This window comes from Nelumbo lutea, chromosome 1, assembly GCF_056320005.1.
Source record: "Nelumbo lutea isolate HS-2025 chromosome 1, American lotus-T2T, whole genome shotgun sequence".
NCBI lineage: Eukaryota > Viridiplantae > Streptophyta > Magnoliopsida > Proteales > Nelumbonaceae > Nelumbo > Nelumbo lutea.
Window position 1 is genome coordinate 208,301,648 of NC_142684.1, and position 20,466 is coordinate 208,322,113.

The window sequence follows — 20,466 nt, forward strand, 5'->3', positions numbered from 1 at the left end:
TTCGCCCGAGGAAAGTTGTGGCGAGCTGGTCTAATCTCTCTAATCACATTGGCGATATTCCGAACCAATCCATTGGGATAATGGGGGCATCAGCGTTGCTTGCTCGTATTCTGGTTCTATTACTTGGTACAATAACACAAGTGCAATTTTGCCAGCAACATTCCACATTTAGCTTGATTTCCTTCTCATGATTCATAACAATGGGATCACCCTATCTATAAACCAAAAATGGCAATTATGATGCATCTTTAAATCATGAAAATAAAAAGCAAAATAGAAATTATTAATATATTAAAGTCAAACAAAATTGTGAATCTTTTTTTTTTTTTATGCATTCTTGCTTACAAGCCATTCAGTTTCCATGAAATTGTATATGATAAAAAATATCCATTTGAACAAATTATAATTTATTTATATATATATATATATATATATATATATATATATATATATATATTAATACAAAAGGGGTGGCCTCCCCTTTCGCCAAATGGAATTAATTTAATTATTTATTAAATTTATCAATTATACTTACTAACCTTTATAAGTAAATTAATTTAATTACTGCTATCTATTTATTTTAATCCACTTTTAATAATGACTGATTATTACAGTAAATTTAATAAATATATAATTAATGATTATAATTAATAATTACTGTTATTATAAATATTGTTAATAACTAGATATTTACCTTAAATTAAAATTATAAATACTGTTAATAAATTTAGTAACCTGGTTTTAATAATTACTGTTTATTACAGTAATTTAATAAATATATAATTAGTGATACTGTTATTAATAAATTTAGTAACTATTGTTATATTAACTTTAATTTTACTTTAAATTAAAATTATAAATACTGTTATTAATAAATTTAGTAACTATTGTTATATTAAAAATAATTACAAATGTTATTAAAAGTATTGTTATTGATTATTTAATAAAATATTATAATTACTGACTATTACTAATAAATACCGTTAATTTAATTTAATTTTGGTAATTATTAATTTAATGAATATTGTTAAAAAATCCTATTCATAAATTTAATATTTACTGTTATATTAAAAATAACTAAATAATATTATTAAAACTATCATTAATGATTATTTAATAAAATATTATAATTACTTACTATTATTGCTAAATATTGTTAATAACGATTTGACAACCAACGGTTCGATCGTCCGGTTTGAACGGATGGTCCATTCTGACAATAAAAATTATAGGCAAAAAATTGAGTGTGAGATCCATTAAGTAGTATCATACGTGTTATGTCATTGGAGCGTGTGACTCATACGACCCAAAAACAGAACCGTTCTGGCCACCGATTTTTGGATCAACGGTTTGATCATTCAGTTCAAACGGATGGCCCATTCTGACAACAAAAAATTACAAGAAAATAATTATGGAACTGTTCTAGCTATCGGTTTTCGGGTCGACGATTTAATCGTCCGATTTGAACAGATGACCCATTCTGACAACAAAAATTATAGGAATAAAATTGAGTGTGAGGTCCATTAAGCAGTATCATACGTGTTATGTCATTCGAGTTAGACCTGTTCATGGGCCGGGCTCAGGCTTAGCTTTTGTCAAAATTCTAATGGGCCCGGCCTAAAGCTTGAGCTTGAGATAGCATAAAGTTGGGCTCAAATCCCGGCTCGTGAATGGGTCTAATTCGAGTGTGACTCATACGACCCGAAAATGGAACCGTTTTGGCCATCGGTTTTCAAGTCGATGGTTCGACTGTCCGGTTCGAACAAATGGCTCGTTTTGACAACAAAAATAAAAAAATAAAAAAATGGCCAAAAAAATTGAACAAGTCAACGAGTTGACGGTTCGACCATTGGGTCAATGGGTCGTTGACTGATTCAATTGTTTTTGGCCAGGGACTAGGATTGGGGTAAAACGGAACTGATTTCCTGGATGGTTTCCAGGCCGAAATGTCCATCTGTCCGGTTTAGTGACGGTTCGAAAACCATGGTTTTTATGCTTTTGGATTTTCACTATTCAAAGGTTTCTTCTATTGTGGGCTTTATTCGAACATGTGTAGTATATTCCTTTTTTTTTTCATGTTCATTTTCTGCTTTTGTTTTTGTTTTCTTTTTTTGTTTTTATTTTTATTTTTTGTGTTTGGTCTTCTTCTTTAAGATCCTCCAAAACGGTATAGGGTTTACTGCCATTTTATTTCTTCCCTTTTGTTTTTTTCTTTGGATTTCTTGTGCATTTTTTTTTTAATTTTCTTACAAGACGATTTGCTTTGTCTCTTTCTTTGATTGCATGTATGTTTAGTTCCGTTTCAAAGTGAAACTTTGGACTCGATTTTCTAGTTTTTTTCCTTGGTTTTTCCAGCTTGGTGGATTTACCACGTTTTTTTTTTTTTTTTTGTGTTTAAGGTCACTTTGGATTTAATTTTCAAGATTTTGGAATCCCTTGCAATGCCCACCCTTCCTATGACTACAACTACAAAGTTATTTTGTCTAATTATTGACACCTGGGAAAAATGACCCGAAAATAGAACCATTTTGGCCACCGGTTTCTAGGTCGATGGTTCGACCGTCTAGTTCGAACAGATGGCCTGTTTTGACAACAAAAATAAAAAATAAAAAATAATTAAAAATAAAAATGACAAAAAACCGTTGAATGGGTCGACAGTTAAAATGCCCGAGTCAATGGGTCATTGACTGATACAACGATTTTTGGCCAAGGATCAAGTTTGGGGTAAAATAGAACTGGTTGCTTGGATGTTTCCCAGGCTGAACAGTCCTACTGTCCAAGTCAACTGGGAGTTCTTGGTGTGAAACAAAGGACAACTATGAAGTAGAACTCAAAACTACGCTATGATCGTATTCTTTTATATAAGATGCTTTATTGAAGCAATATTTAAAAAACAAGCACATGATGATCTCTTTTAAGTCTTTATATGAATTTCAAGATTTGAGTACTTATAATTGCAAAATTCTTATTAAAAAACTATTGCCTTTTTCAATACAGCAAATAGCAATGTTAAAATTCCATTCCAGCCCCTACGAAGTAGGGCCTTTCCGCTAGTTTATTAATTAATTGAAAAAACCTATTTTATTTAGTAAAAAAGATTTTAAACATAAAATAAATCACAAAGTTAAAATTAAGAAAAAATATTTTCGTGTTAAAAAATAGGGTTCAACTATGATACCAAAAAAACTTACAACTTAAAAAGTTATATATAAAAATTGTATGCTTACTTATACATATCGTGTATAATATGATGGTAACACCCCAATCATTGTCTTTACTTATTTCCATTAAAAAAGTATAAATTGCTAAAACCTCCCCCGAAATTTTTGACCATTGCTGAGATTTCCCCTCAAGTTTGATAATAGCAATAACCTCCACTGAACAAAAGGCATGAAAATGTCCAAAATACCCATACAGTTATTTTTGAACAAAATATTTACTTTCTAAATTCTCTTCATATCAATCGCAAATCCAAGCCCTTCCAATTTCTTTTCTGAAATTGATTTATTTTCTAAATTTTCTCTTCATATCAATTGCTTAAAGGTAAATCTGCAACTTTAAACCTTTTTTTTTTGTTGATAAAATTTGTATTGTTTTTAGGCTTAATTGCTAAAAGCTCCCCTAAAGTTTTTCATTGTTGCTCAAACTTCTCTTGAAGTTTGGTAATTGCAATCACCTCCCATGAAATTTTTTACAAAGTTGCAAGTAGACCCCTCTGTTAGAATCCTCTAACAAGAGGCACAAAAATGTACAAAATACCCATGCAGTTATTTTTGACCAAAATGGTTTTCGTTCAAATTTTCTCGTCATATCAATTGCTGCCTCAATCCCTTCCAATCTTTTTTTTTTCCGAAATTGATTTATTTTTCAAATTTGCAACTCGTATCAATCACTCAAAGGCAAAATCACAACTTAAATTATCTTTTTTTGTTCATAAAATTTGTATTACTTTTATTTTAGAAACCAAACTCAATAGTAACTACATGCTTTTTTTGGACATTTTCGTGCCTCTTGTTAAAAATTTTAACAAAAAAGTTTACTACTGTGTCAAAAAGTCCATAAGAGATGATTGCAATTATAAAAGTTCAGGAGAATTTTCAGCAATTTACTCTTGTTTTTACTATAAAAACCAGCTTCAATATTAACTTCATGGTGATTGGTGGATATTTTCATTCCTTCGTGCAACTGTATCAGAAAATTGGAGATGATTGCAGTTACCAAAAATTAAGGGATGGTTTCAGCAACTGTTAAAATCGAGCTCTGAATTTGGTAATTGCAATCACCTTCGATTTCACATTAGCCACGTCGTTAACACCTGTATTTAAGCCATTATTCTCTACTATTAACCTCACTTTATAATTTTTATATTATAAATTTATAACTAAAAGATTTTTTTATATTAAAAAGTTAAAAAACTGCATTTCGAATGCCCCCTAAACCCATAACCCCCAAACTCTAGTGAAATTCAGCATCTGTCCCAAGTCTCCACAGCAACAATTGAAAACTTAACCTGTTAAAGTACCTTCATGCATTGTATCATGTATCCATTTTGGCCGCTGATTCGGCTCCCCTGCGCTGGCGGTGGCGTTGGTGCCGCTATTCGGTGCGAATCGATCATGAACAGGACTGCAAATCGATGAGAAAATGGTGGTGTCTTCGGGCTCTGTTCGACCGTAAATTGTCATTGAACAGGGCCGAGAATCGCCGTTTCTGTCCTGGGGCTGGTCATGAACAGGGACTCTCGTGATACCAGGCAACAAAACGGTGAAAAATCACTGAGAAATGCCACCGATGACATCGGTCCTTTCCGTGCCGTAACCCGAACTACGACACCCATTTCCCCATTTCCGTCTCCGAACTCCCTTGTAATAACATCTCGCCTAATACCCAGAAAAAAACAGACCTCAACCACCCCAGTTCGACCACCACCACAGAAACACAAAAGGTCAACAACCAGTTCTATTAAAACAAGCTCTAACGGTGAGAACACCGTCTTGATTAACCTCTGACTGGTCTCTAGATATATTGGCTTCCCACGTTGCCGAAGACCAGAAATGGGAAGGGAGGGAGGAAAGAAAGGATCAAAAGGTTAGGTTTTGTGTCAGTAACGAAGTTTTCAATAAAGCATTAAAATCCCGTCTTCGTTTAAGGCAGTGAAGGAGAGAGACAGAGGCCTATCTGTATTCTGATTTCTTCCTATGCTTTCCTTTCATTTAGAAAAGATCGAGACAACGAGAACCCTCGGTAGGTTTCATAAAGCAGAGAGGAGCGGAGAGGATGTTGGAGGACAAAGCTCTAATTGGCACAAACTGGAATCGATCAGTCTCGAGAGATTGAATGATCTGAGATTGACGGAAACGACTCTCCTAGTCCGGTTTTCGCAGGCGATTCCGGTCCAGTTGCTACATTGAACTCAACCCACCTCACCAAACTTTGCTTTGGATCGTTAATGGAAGATCTGAACCTGAGAAGCGAACCTCTGTCTTCAACTTGTAAATCGAGCTATGGTTCTTCGGCTGCTGCTACGAAACAACACCTTCGAGTTTCATTTATACGGAGAGGGGCAACCAACTATGGATTGGCCCACCAGATTGAAAATAGCTCTAGGCTCTGCAACTCGGGTCCAACACAGAAGCTTGTCTGAAAACATGAGCATCGGAGATTCAACGATTCAAGGTAGAATAAGTTGAAGCTCCATTTCGGGATGAACTTCTTCAGCTGCTGCTACAAAGTTGAAGTCCGAAGCGCAAGAAAATCCAGAAAGCTTCCATCTTATCTCTTGAAGCCTGACTGTTCGTGTTCGTTGACATTCACCACCGGTGGAGAAGTAGGCGACAGAGAAAAACAAAGTAGTAAAAAAGATGTCGTTGGATTATTCAGCACAGCATAAGCCTTCGATGAGGAACAAATTGTTGTTGTTGTATAGGTACAGTACAGGTCAGAATTGTCGTTGATTAGAAAAATCTCATTGAGAACCTCCGCCCTGATCTACGGGACCCTGGTCGGTCCAATGAACAAGAGGCTATTTCTCCATTAGTTACAAAGGCCAGATAAAAAAGATGAATTAAAATATATCTCCATCTTTTTGTTTGAACACTCACCGAGATTAGAGTTTGATACAAGAAATTTAAGGGTATTCTAACTCTCCAAGACTCTACCTCTTTCTTCCATAAATGAGTTCAGGTTGCTCCTCAAAAAGGAAAGAGCGGAGACGAAGCTTTACAGAGGTTGAAAAGGGGTGGTTATACATAAAAGTTCTGTTTTCCCTTTTAGAGGTGTAAATCGAGCCGTGCCACCTTTAGATCGGCCCGTTACAATATTCGCAGGCCATGTTAGGCTTGGCATGTCTTGGCATGTTCGGCCTAGGGTTTTAGCGGGTTGTGCCACCTGGTGCCCGCATGTCAGTACAACCCATATATATTATATATATTTATATAAATTATTATTATATAATAATATATTAATAAAATAAATATTTTTTAATTTTATTATACTAATTTATTTAATTATTGTATATATAAGTAATTGTATATATTAAAATTCATATAAAATTAAAATTTTAAGTTTTTTATCAATTTTTTTTAAATATAACTTTGGTATGATGCACAGCTCGACCCATTGGCCAATCTGGCCTGCGACATAATACAAGTTCATACGGGCCTGGGCCATGGGCCGTGCTGGGCTGGCCCCCAAATTATGGAGAGAGTGACAGCCCATGGGCTAGCACAGCACGTGCCGTGCAATTTCGGCCTGACACAACCCATTTTACACCTCTATCCTAATGTTATTAACATTTCTTTCCCATCCACCAGCAACAGTTGCGCTGTTGACGTGTTATCTCTTTTTTCTCTTTTATTTTGAAAATGTAAAGAAGAATAATAAGTAAAATAGTTTTTTTTTCTCTCCCTTTGACAGACGTTTATGGCAAGGAGGTTCTTGACAATTGTCAAAAAAAACTAGAAGGTACTAATGATATATTACAGTGAGATAAAATGACTAATCTCTCCCATTAAATGCACCCTTCCCCTACAACTATGCCCAGCAAAGGAGTCGTTAGCTTGCACCAGCCCTCTGAATTTTTTCTTTTCATTGTTGACTGTAACGTGCATATCCAGAATACATTACGTGTTAAAAGTTGTCTTTCCGGCAAGGTTCAAAATCCGGTATGCCAGTACCGGTAGAGGCATATTTTTAAACCTTTTTTTTTTTTAATTTTTTTCAAAACAAATTATGAGAGGCTGATTTAAAGCTCCTCCACCCCTGAACCGGTCAGAACCACGATACACCTTCTGTAGAAGCATATTGAGAAGCTCCCAAAACATTATGTATCAGCCGATATGGGCCCATACGTGTTAATTCTTTGAACCTTGTTTTCTGGTTCTCTTTGCCATACTGAAAATCTTCTCAACATTTTCTGAAATGGGAATTTAAATAAGAAAACAAAAATCTAAGGTAAATTATATTTGTCTACTTTATTTATTTATTAATTTTTTGGAAGTTTACTGATGAAAACAGTTGACAGTGTCGGAGAAGCAAAACGGACATTCTCCCTTAATAGAAAACCCCATTTCTTTACCTTACATTTCTCTCAACCAATATGTGTTGATGTTGATGTCATCAATTAGCAACAAATAAGGTAACATTCATACATAGGGTAATAAAGCAGTTCACCCGTTGTGCATCTCTCTTTCCATTATATCCAATTTCTAACACCCCACAACCAAAAGGAGTAAAAAGCAACAAAACGTAGACTGACGCTATCCTAAACCACCTGACCTATGCGAACCACAATTTCAAAACGAGTATTGTAATTGCACCCGCTTAGAAATTTAGTAGGAACAGCAAAAGAAAAGAATCACATTACACGTTATATTTACCACAACATCATGCAGCATACTCTATTGGGTTGCAGTGGCTTTGCCCCATATAACAACTCTAAAGACTGAAAGTCATCATCCTGATCACATTCCGAGGAGTGAAATCGTTAGCAAAAATATATATACGACAGATCACATAGGCACATAGGACGAGGCTACCACTCCCTGCGGCTGTACAAAACTTGCAATTGGAGCTGTGCTTTGTTAGACGTGGGAGGCTGACGAGGCCAATATGTATGTGGTGCTTCCTCAGGAGGTCTCAGTCAGCATTTCCCGGTATATATATACTAAGATCACCTGTAACCAGCCATTTCTAAGTGAACAATGAACCAACCCAGACCAAAACCCTTCAACCATCTATGCCATGTGATGCTCCCTCCTCTGAATAATTACTCTCTTAAAACAACATAAAACTTCAAGGGGGAACTGGGGTTATCCTTTTCTCAGCTTTGGCTGTGCTTCCCATGCTGCTCAGGAGTCAAAAACCCATGACCATTCATGAACTCACATTCCAAAGCCAACCACAAGTGTTATGGAGAGAAGCAAACAACCTCAAAAATGATCTCTTCCACACACAAGTGCAGATAAGTGGCAGACACGTCAGCACAACCAAGTTGCTGAATGCAAAGAGCATAACCCAACACTGTAAGGCCTCATGGCCTCTCAGCCATTGTAATGGAGCTTCTGATTCTGTGAGCCCTGACCCTGCTGCTGCTGTGGCACCTGCAGGCTTAGTGGCTGTGTGTTGTACTGGGTAAAGGACTGAGAGTAAAGAGGATTCATCATGCCCTGTGGAAGTAAAACAAAATTTTAGCCACCAGAAACTAAATCCAATGGACCAAATATCATCAATAGTACTATCAAACAAAACCTGGGATTGAAGTGGGTTAGGAGCACCCACACCAAAGTGTGCCTGAGAGGTATCATCTTGTGAAGGGTCATTGAACCCAACCTGGGTAAATAGACCCTGCAACCCATGAGGCATTGGAAGAAGCAAAGTATAAGAAAACTAAGCAAGTAAACTAAAGACAAGCCAAGAAAATTAGAAAAAGGATGCAAAATGACAATAAAAAAAGGAAAGAGAGCTTAAACAAACCTGAGATATGAAATCATTTCCAGTACCCAAATGAGAGTATCCAGCCTGTGAATTCTGGTTTAGAAAGCTTCCTGGGAAACCACCTTGTGTTCCTTGTGTAACATAATCAACACCATATCCACTTTGAGAAGCCTAAACAATAAAAATGTATCACATTACATAAGAAGGCAGAATTGGCAATTTCAGCAATATAAATAACGTTGACAGGTAATGTGTCAATGCAGTCACTTAACAGTAATAGTTATTTTCCAACTCAGGTTCCAACTATAAGACTCAATTTCATAGTTCTGTGGTGATCACTATCACAATGACCACCTTACCACATACATCTGGTTGGTAAATTTTCCCTCTTAGACTTACTAACCAATCTTTGGAAGCTTGATGTAGCTATTGCAGATCATTTTGAAAGTCCCATGCAAAGTAATTTAGATGATAGAAACCTAGTACCTTGAGCATAAACCAGTGTAGCAAACATAGAAAGGACAATTAATCCTCAAAGTTGTACCTGGGTGGAGAAGTCTGCGGTGTTGTATGCGACATGTGATCCCTGGCTTTTGAAGTCATCACCCAAGAAATCCTAATTGATTGTCATATGAGATAGATTGTCAATAAATGAGAATAAAGAATATCAACCATATATAAAAAACAGAATATGTACCTGTGACATGCCTCCAATAGAAAACCCGTCACGGAATGTCTGGCTTAGTCCTTGAACCGGCATCTATCAAGTGTAACATGACAATATCAGGACATTTTAACATTAGAAAAAAGGAAACATGAAAAATAATGCTACCAACCTGGGTCACAAGTCCAGATTGAGATAATGGACCACCAAATGAAGGCTGGCTATTCAGATTGTCCAGAGAAGGAAAATTGAAAGTAGACCCCAGACCACCAATGCTTTGTTGGGAACCTTGCTGATGTGAGAGGTGACCACCAATAGGACCACCTGCATTACCACGCCCAGCCCCAAAACCCCTGCTACCTGCTTGAGGGACCTGTGGAACAGCTCCAATTGGTCCATGAACAGCCCCACGAGTTGGAATTGCATAAGGCTGTGAATGTGGACCACCAGGAAATGGTGGAAGAGGAATTCGGGGAACAGGAAATCCAGCTGGATGGACACCAGGCTTTTGGGTTCCATTGGGTGCACCAAATGGCATATAAGAACCTGGATTTCAGGAAAGAGGACCTAAAATAAGTTGATGCATATTGTTTAGGTAGAAACTTAGCACTAGATACACACTGAGGACAAACAAAATTTGAATTTACAGATTCTTTGATAATGCTAGAGTTTAACTACAGTATGCACAAACAATTAATATGCTCCTAAAATCTCCGTGGTTTAAACAATATAAAGCAAATAAAACACCTTTAGAGCGGTTGCCTCTTTTATCAGAATTTGAGCTAGATGAACCGATGGACCCAAAGTTGTCATTTGGCACAACCCCTGGGCCATTACCAAAGAAAAGTCTGCGGTCGTTGTAGATCTGTTTTCATATCATCATATGGAGATACCTTAACACATAATCTCAAAATTTTTCAATACACTACTGCCAATCACAGAGCAAGACCATTTGAGAGACGCAATACCTTTTTTGGCTTTTGAAACTGAACCATACTCTGCTTCAAATTATTTAGAGGTCCTTCCACCAGGCACTCATGTTCCTGTAATCAAATGTTTAGCAGATTATAAATATAAAGAGCTTATTCAATATATATTACTCACACAAAAAGGTCAAGGGGTCAGTTGATTGGATAAATCATATTACAACCTAGGTAAGACAGTACATCCCTTAGATAATGAAAATACTGCACATGTCGATTTTTTTGAAATACTTGTAATATGTGCTTACATTATACTTTTTATTATAAATAATTACTTTACCTTCCCTCTCTCTCTCTCTCAAAAAAAAAAAAAAAGATAATGAAAACATTGCTGAAAACTTATTGAGAAAGGGATGCATCCCAGTGTTTTAAAAGTGCAAGGAGCTTTTTTGTCCTGAGGCACATGGTGCGAGGCAGGAGTCAGGGCGGACACCTTTTTGAAGTAAGGTGCAAATTTTTTAAAATGCATACTTAAATTTTAAACTAAATGTTTTAAAAAGCCTATTAGCTCGAATAAAAATACATAAACATAAACGTATACAAGCACTCAACAATTCAAACATGTGAAACTTTCAATCTCTTTATTTATTTCCCAATCACATTACTCTAATTCTACAAGCTACTTTTTATTGAGCCCCTAGAGGCAAGCCCAAATTAGTACATGCTAGGGTCTTAAATTCTTAATCTGTACTCAAAATTTGTTTTATACTTTAGTTTTATTTCCCTATCTTTTATAAAATGTCTTGCATTAGGAAGAATGAAATGAACAATATGGTAGATCCCAGGCGGATAACCCACCATCAGATCACTGGGCCCATACTGTTCAGGAAACCCAGGCCCGGACAGGTCGTGAAGCCCATGCAGCACCAGAGCAGCCCATGCAAAGCTTTACAAACCCCCACTGCGTTTTGTTTACAACCACAGGCCACGTCGTGACCACCCACATGCATAGCTCGTGGTAATGATGAGCTGATAAGTGAGAAAGCCTATATAAGGCCTACAGGTAGAACAGAAGGCTCAGAAAAAATCATAACCAACTTATTCCCTTCCCTATTTCTCTTCTTTCCCTCTCTCTTAATTCTGTTTCTGGAGGAAGGAGCTCCCTCGAAGAAGCTCCTTAACAAAAGGGGATTCTAGGAGCCCCTGGGCCAGTCACCATGTTTAAAAAAGTACAAAAAGTGCATAATTTAACAAAGGCACACACTTGGGTTGATCCCGCCGGGCATAGGCCTAGGTGCCTGGGCATGGGCACATTTGGTGCATGAAGGAGAAAGAGGAATGGAGAGGGACAGCCCATTAATCAGTAATTGGCCAGCCAATTAAATATTTGTTTTAATAAATAGCTTTATAATTTTTTTTTTATGAATAAACAGCTTTATGGTTAACAGTACTAGTAAAAGTCTAAGTTTTAAGTTTCTGTAGAAGCCAGTATTAGTTTCCTATTGCAAGCCAGTTTCAGTTTCCTAATACAAATCAGTTTCTTTTTATATTCAGGTTTTATGAGAGGGAGAGGCCTATTGTGATCGACTCTTCCCTATTATAAAAGGTGGGATTAGTAAAGCCTTTATCGCTTACAAGCACACTTAAAGAAAGTTGAGCATAATGTAGAACTAGAACAGGTATGGCTGTCAACAAATAAATCATACTCAACCACTTTATACCCCAATTGAATTTGTGTGTCTGTATCATGCTGAATATAATGTTATTCTGCTGACGCCTAACCAATTATGTGGCTTTTCATAAAGAGGTCAATAACACTAATCAATTGCAAATAAAAATAAAACAATTACACTTTACCTTCTCTCTCTCTCAAAAAAAAAAAAAAACTGTTCAATTGCAAAAACCCTTCTTGTTCCACATTAAGCTAAGCATTCTCTGAATGGACAACACAAGGATACAACATTTGACAGAAAATAACACCTACTCACTCAAATTGTCACAGTCTAACAGATAGGCACATTCAGCTTCTCAAGTAACGCAATGCCCTCCTCAAGTTACTTGAAATGGGAAACCAATTACATGACAGACAAGAGATAGCATTATTCAGAAGAAAAAAGATATGGTACCTTGTAGTGGGTCAATAAACTATTCCACAATGGCTGTTTGCTCAAGACTTTAGGATTTCCCAAGATAACAATACCATAGCGAGCTCGTGTAAGAGCAACATTGAGCCTGCGCGGATCATTAAGGAATCCTATGCCCTGAAAATTTATTCCAAGAAAGAAATATAAGACCGAAGTTATTGTGTAAAATAAAAACAAAATGTAGCAAAATCACAAAAGAGCATAATTGTGGTAAAACAAATATAATCTAGTCAGAAATAATATTCTGTAAAAACACTAGGAATTGAAGCATTTGGTTTTAACCTATATGAGGCAAACACAGAAATTAAAGCATTTGGTTTTAACCTAAAAGGAAACACTAACTAACAAGTTCCTTCTCAGCAATCCTGCATAACAAATCACAAAGAAACTACAAAAATGAAAATATCCCAACTACCCCCTTTTTCTCTTAGATGTGTTGTATTGAAAACATTTTCAACTCAATAAGAAAAATTCATCAGCCAAGAATAGGCCAATGTTGTAGTCATCAAAATCATATGTTTACAATACAACTCAATGTTCAAAACTGTGAATCTGAAGGGTTTCAATTTGAACCTTACATGTGAATTCTTTTCTGCAAGAAGCTTATGATTACTGTTTGAATCTTGTGATTGAATTCAAGAATCTTACAATTTATATGATTCATGCAGTTCAAATTAATTCTATCAAGTCCTAGTTTTCTACTTCTTCATTCTTCTGTTTCTTTTAATTTTCTTTGTGGGACTCCTGTTTAAAAAAACCTTGTAAGAATAAGGTTATTTAATACATAGTTAGAAATTTTATTGAGTTTATTTTCCATCACATGTAGGTGATATTGCCATTGTATGTGGGTTAATTGGCATTCAAGTTTGAATTGATGCAAGTAATCTGTCCACAATAAATTTTCTTTAAACCCAACTGCCAAAAGACAAATTTAAATAATGTATTTAGTTGATCCCAAACCTTACCCACACCTGCATACATCTAAATACATACAAGGAAAGATCCAAATCTTACCCAGACCCTCAAACAAGAAGAAAGTCCCAATACAACCCCTCAGTACCAATACCACCCACTAATCCCCCAACTATATTACATGTGTGCCTAGAAGCATCTGTTATCTCTAAACCCCTTGATTAGCTAAACTGCCCACCAAGCTGTTAGCAGATCTTCTGACCCATCTAATTTGTGCATTCATATCTTTTGAAAGCCATTTAAAGCACCTAAGTTCGTTCCTCAGGTGCCAAATCACCCCTATTTGCTCGGAGAACCCCCTATTTGCTAATGTTGTTCATTCATTCATTGCAATAAAATATCTTCTTAAAAGGCAATGAAAGTTATAGAATCATTATTTTTTATGTGAGAAATAAGAACTTTAAACCCTAACATAGACTTGTTTGGGCTTGCCTCGAGGGGTGTGGTACAAAGGCAACTCATAGAATCAAGAATGCAATGTGTTTTACATCACATTAGCTACTAGAAACAATGCAATTAAGGAGAAAAAGAGATTGTGGGTTTTATATGCTTGAAAATGCTTTATATGTTTGCTTTTATAATGAATACACTTTGCATGTTATGTTATATGTATTTTAATTTTAGATAATAGGTTTTTTAAAACATTTATTTTAAAATTTAAGTTTATATTTTTTATTAACATTATGTTTAATATTTTTTGAATTTTTTGCATTCTTTTAAAATTTTTGGCATTTTTTTGAATTTTCTGACTTTTTTTTTTGTAATTTTGTGCCTTGCTTAAAAAGGCGTGCACCTCATGTGCAAATTGGCCCTTGCACTTTTTTTGCACCCTGTGCTTTTAAAACACTGATTGCAAGAAACCAAAAGAGCAGATTTTGACATTAAGTGGGCAAGGAGTGAATGGAGAGATAAGGGGATTAGTTGGGCGGCTCTGCCTTCCTAGACCTGCAGGGGGTGTTGTGACAATGTGGAAGAATGAAGTACTTGTAGGTAGGGAGGAGCTGATAGACCAATTTTTAGTCTCCTTGAAGTTTAGACAAGTGGAGGATGGATTCAAATGGGTATTAACCAATGTCTATGGACTGAATGATTATTGAGAGAGGAGGAAGTTATGGGAAGAACTGGCTGATATTAGGGGATTGTGGGAAGGGCATTGGTGTTTAGGAGGTGATTTCAATGTAATCAGATTCTTGGAGGAAAAAAATAGTCCTAGGCAGAGGTCGACCACGAGTATGAGGAAATTTAATCAATTTGTGGATGCCTACAAACTTAAAGAGATCCCATTGTCACATAGTTGTTTTACTTGGTCCAATCTCCAAGTGAATCCAATTTGCTCCAAGTTGGACAAATTCTTATTTTCAAATGACTGGGAAGAACATTGGGGGAATTTGAACTCTAGAGCACTTCCAAGGGTGACATCCGACACTGGCCTATTATAATTTGTAAGGAGGAGGTGAGAAATGTAGGTTTTGCTCCTTTTAGATTTGAAAACATGTGGTTAGGACACCTAGGATTCATTAAGAAAGTCAAAGAATGGTGATTAGAGAGCAATCCAACAATGGAATGGAGTGGAACGTGGTTTCACAAAAAGTTCCAATATCCAAAAGTTAGAATCAAGGATTTGAATCTCTTAGAGTTTGGGAGACTAAGAGGAAAGGAAGCAAATAGTGACAGCACAAATTGAGGTCCTAGATAGCAAGGAAGGGCGGGGTTGTCTTACAGAAGAGGATAAGGAGCAAAGATGGAAATTGCGCAAACAGTTAGAGGACTATCTTCATTAGGAGGAAATAAGTTGGAGACAAAAGTCAAGGTGTACTGTGTAAGTGGCTGAAAGAGGGGGATAAGAATACCCAGTTTTTTCAATGTTGTGGCACATGGAAGAAGAAGGAATTATATCTCAAGTCCGGAGAATGAAAGGGCAACAGTTTCCAATCAAAGAGAAATTGCAGGGGCCTTTGCAGATCATTTTAGGTTTATTTTTAGAAGACCCCTAAACAATAGGGTGTGGCTTGAGGGGTTGGAATGGCCAACATTGCAACTAGAGGATAATAGGGAATGGTTGGGAAGGAAATTCAACTTGGAAGAGATAAAAGAGGCAGTGTTCTCTATGGACATATCAAAGGCACCAAGCCCAGATGGTTTTACGATGGCTTTTTATCAGGATTATTGGGAGATATTAAAAGAGGGCCTAAGGCTGGTTTTTGATGAATTCCATTCTAGAGGAGTGACTAACCGTGGGCAAAATTCCACATTCATTGCCTTGGTTCCCAAGAAAAGAAATGCAAATCACCCGGAGGACTATGGGTTGATCAGCCTAGTTAACAACCTTTATAAGATCATCACTAAAGTGCCATCCATTAGAATTAGGAAGGTGATCCCAACAATCATAGCAAATAACCAAGGAGCTTTTCTAAAGGGGAGGCAAATAACAAATTGGATACTTATGGCAAATGAGAGTTTGGAGGATTTCAAGAAATCCAAGAAAAAAGGGGTGGTTTGCAAATTGGATTTGGAAAAGGCTTATGACTTGGTTGATTGGTTTTTCCCGTTAAAGGTGATGATCAACTTTGGGTTTGGAGACAAGTGGTGCAAGTGGGTGATGGGCTGCATCAGGAATTGCCATTACTCTATATTGGTGAATGGGACAGTGGTAGACTTCTTTCCAGCTTTGAGAGGGATTAGACAAGGAGATCACCTTTCCCCTTTCTTATTTACTTTGGTTGCAGAAGTTTTGGGGAGATTAATTTCTAGAGCAAATTCCAGGGATTTAATAAGAGGTTGGAGAGTTGGAAGGGAGAATGTATCACTCACACACTTGCAATTTGTAAATGACAATACTTTTTTGTGAAGGAGGGGATCTCAATAGGATTAGAAACCTGAAGCTCACTATACAACTCTTTGAGCAAATGTCAAACCTTAAAGTGAATTTTGAAAAGAGTTGTATAGTTGGAGTTCATATGGGGGGAGGGGGCGGTTGTCTAAGTGTGCAGACAGTGTGTAGTATCTAATTGGCCCTTAAACTACCTTGGTTTGCCATTGGGAGATAATCCTCAGAAAAATGAGTTTTGGGTTCCAGTTGTGAAGATGTTTGAAAAGAGACTTGCAACTTGGAAGAAGAATTATTTGTCTCTAAGAGGGAGAATCACTCTAATCAGGTCAACATTAGCTAATCTTCTTGTCTACTTTTTGTCAGTCTTTAAGATTCCGGTTAGGGTGGCTAGTAGTTTAGAAAAACTAACGAGAGACTTTCTCTAGGAGCCGGGGGAAGAGAAGAAGGACCATAGGGCTAGGTGGGAGATTGTGTGTAGGAGCAAGATGGAAGGAGGTTTGGGTATTGGGAACATAAGGAATAGGAATTTGGCACTACTAGGGAAATGGTTGTGGAGATTCTCATTGGAGAAAGAAAAACTTTGGGTGAAGATAGTGGGTAGTATTCATGGGGTTGCAGACAATGGATGGGATTCTGGCAAGGACTACAAGAGCATCTCCAAGGAAAGCTATTCAAGCTATTTTTCCCTTGTTTTCTCCATGGATTAGGTATGACTTGCACTCAAGCAACCTCATTAATTTTTGAGAACATGTTTGGGTCGGGGATTCTTCTTTAAAAGACCAATTCTCGAGTCTTTTTGCTCTCTCCACACTTAAAAATGAACCGGTTTCTTCCTTGTACCTTCTAACTCATCTTCTAGGTTCAACTAGAACTTGGGTTTGAGAAGAGAAATCAGGGACACAGAGTTAGACTGTATTTTATCCTTGTTATCCATTCTTGAAGGGGTCTTTCTAGAGCCAACAAAGGCAGATAGTAGAATTTGGACACTCACTCCCTCGGGTTCTTTCACCTGTGCTTCTTTCTTCAAATCCCTAATACAACCTTCTTTTGTTGGATTGCCCTTCCCTGTTAAAGAGGTGTGATGCCATCCTATACCTCCAAAGGTTGGGAGTCTCTGTTGGGAAGCCTTTCTAGAAAGAGTTAATACAGGAGATTTACTTCAAAGAAAAAGACCCAATAACTTTTTATCTCCCCATTGGTGTGCCCTTTGTAAAGCTGATGGTGAGTCCGAATATCATTTACTAATTTACTATCAGTTTACTAAAGTCATTTGGGAATGGTTTACTTTTTTGTTTGGGTGCAGGTGGACCCCCTTTGAATGTGCAAAGCTTATTCACTTCCATACCTAACTGGCCAACAAAAAGGGCTAAGATAATGTGGAGATGTATTAGGGCTACAGTTTGTTGGACTGTTTGGGAGGAGAAATTCATGGATTTTTCAAAAAAGGAGAGCAGCCTGGAAGTAATTTTGGAGGTCATCCATATTAGGGTGATACATTGGTTGAAAACTTTGGCCTTGTTTGCAGAATTCTTAATTGATGAGTTGCTAAGAAACTAGAAGGAAATCACAGAATTAGCTTCAGCTAAGAAGGCCTCAAGCTCTTGTTGGATTACTCCACCTCACGGTTTTAATAAACTGAATTTTGATGGCAGCATTATGGGTAATCCAAGGCCATCCAGAATAGGGGGAGCAATAAGAGATGAGAAACGGAATCTGTTATCTATGTTTTCTGGTCCAATAAGGATGAGAGATTCATTGAGGGTTGAGATACTAGCAGTTCTTGAAGGGGTACAAAGGGTTAAGGACATGCATAGTAATAAGTTGATGATAGAAGGAGATTATGAAGTTGTGGTGAACTGGCTAAAAGAAGACAACTCTAGGCTTTGGAATTATAACAATGAATATAGGAAATTTAAGTGGCTAAGTAGATTGAAATTCAATGCACATGGGTAAAGAGAAGTGCAAACTCATTGGCAGATGGTCTAGCTGCCTTGCTTTGGGCTGTGTTGTAATTGCTTTACTTTTGGTGTTCACTGGTTGTATTCAGGAGTTAAGATTGTTTAGCTCCCTTGCTTTGTAATTTTCATAATCTTAATACAATTCACTATTATTGATTAAAAAAAACTGAATTAGAGAAGTACAAAAGAAAGGGAGAGATAAACTCTCCTAACTATCCCCAAATAAATTCAAAAGGTTACAACAAAGCCCAAAATAATTGGCTTCTTCCTACCCCTTCTTTGGCTAGTGCATTGGCAAAACAATTAGAATCTTTTTTCACCCAAATCAGGCTCCCTTCCATTCCCTGTGTTACCATTTAAACCTTCTGTTTTCATTAATGTAGTCCCACCAACCCAGATCCTCTTCCTTTTGTAGCCAGATGATAACAAATTTTGAATCCCTTTCAATTATCAATTTCCGAATATTCATCTCCTCAACCCCTTCCAAAGCAGCTAAAATTTCACCCATCAAAGAGTCTCCCACACCAATCAGTCCTGAGAAAAGGCTGATTATTCTTCCTTCCCCATTTCTGAAAACTCCTCCAATTCCTGAGGGGTCCCCGGATTTCCTTCACTGCCATCATCAAAGTTTGGTTTGATAAAACCACTGGTAGGAGACCAAATTGGCCTTGATTCAACCTTATTAGGAGCACAATCAGCCACAACCTTCCAATTTTTCAACAAACCTGTAGCAGAAATATCCTCAAATAATTTTAATGTTTTCACACAATAGACCACTCACTATTATGACTTCAATTAGAACATCCTAGTGATTTAAAAGGAGTGCCTCAGGCACGCCTAGGCGCACATGCGAGGCGCATTTTAGGGTAGGCCCCTCGCCAGGTCCTAGATGCAACCCTTTCAAAAGGTGCACGCCTGGTGCGCCTTGCGCCTCAACCCAGGTGCACACCTTTTGAAAATTTGATGCCTTTTTGCTTTTTTTAAGTCGAGCGGATGGGCTGAGGGCTCCGCCCCAGGGGTGTGGCACAAAGGCGGCTCGTAGAATCAAGAATGTAATATGTCACATTAACTACTTGAAGTAATGTAATTGAGAAAAAAAAAAGAGTGGGTTTTATATGATTGAAAATGTTTTATATGTTTGGTTTTATTTTTAAATTCTTATTTGAGCACGCTTTACATGTTATGTTTATGTATTTTAATTTTAGATAATAGGTTTTTTAAAGCATTTATTTTAAAATTTAAGTTCATACTTTTATTAATATTATATTAATAAAATTTTTAATTCTTTTAATTTTTTTAATTTTTTTTAATTTTTAGCATTTTTTTATTTTTGCGCCTTACTTAAAAAGGCGCACACCTCACCTTGTGCCTCAGGTGCAAATTGACCCATGCGCCTTGTGCTTTTAAAAAACTGGAACATCCCTACCTATTTCTGCAAAAGTTCTTTACTTTCTCTTGTCCCATATTTTCCAACATACTGCAGCCCTGATACGCCTCCATAAAGTTTGTCCCCTCTTCTTGTACCAGCTAACAAAAGAAGGGTCAAACAGGTTTTGTATATTTGACACAGGGTTTCACCTACACCCAAACAAAGGAAAGAAATCAATCCCAAATTAAAGATACCAAGGGGCTGGAGATTAATAAGTGATGGTAGGACTCACCATCAGCCCTACACAGTAGACACCAATGAGGGGATAAACACCACTTAGGTCTCTTTCTTTGGAGAAAACCCTCTCAAGATCTTGGAGCAAAGATAAGGCACTATCTAATTCAAAGTTATGCAATCCTCTTCTAAGCCCCAAGTCTCAATCAAGCCCTGAACTTGCACTGGATGGAACCACAAAAGAAGAAATAGTCTCACCTCTTCGGTTAGAAATTGCAAAAAGGGAGGAGAGTTGCTCTTTTAGAGGTGAGTTGCCTAACCAGATGTGATCCCAAAATTTTACAAGGTTACCAGAATAAGGATTATACCTGATATGAGACAGAAACGAAGACAGAATACCATGAATATCCTTCCAAGGTGAAGCTCTTGTTGCCCTAG

General features: G+C 36.9%; 1 protein-coding gene across 2 annotated transcripts in view; it reads right to left on the reverse strand.

The window, feature by feature from the left end:
* Positions 1–7,551: 7,551 nt before the first annotated feature.
* The window catches only part of LOC148880671 (regulator of nonsense transcripts 1 homolog), a 48,662-nt gene continuing 35,747 nt past the window's right edge, over positions 7,552–20,466 (reverse strand). The window contains exons 21-29 of one of the 2 annotated variants that reach the window (XM_088962653.1): positions 12,648–12,782; positions 10,567–10,641; positions 10,346–10,463; positions 9,771–10,144; positions 9,632–9,694; positions 9,479–9,550; positions 8,974–9,105; positions 8,779–8,844; positions 7,552–8,666 (exon numbers count right to left, since the gene is read on the reverse strand). In XM_088962653.1, coding sequence (XP_088818779.1) covers positions 8,541–8,666; positions 8,779–8,844; positions 8,974–9,105; positions 9,479–9,550; positions 9,632–9,694; positions 9,771–10,144; positions 10,346–10,463; positions 10,567–10,641; positions 12,648–12,782 — 1,161 coding nt within the window. In that variant the 3' untranslated portion in view covers positions 7,552–8,540. Of the gene's footprint in view, positions 8,667–8,748; positions 8,845–8,973; positions 9,106–9,478; positions 9,551–9,631; positions 9,695–9,770; positions 10,145–10,345; positions 10,464–10,566; positions 10,642–12,647; positions 12,783–20,466 lie in introns of both variants that reach the window. The other variant, XM_088962652.1, reaches the window with a different exon arrangement.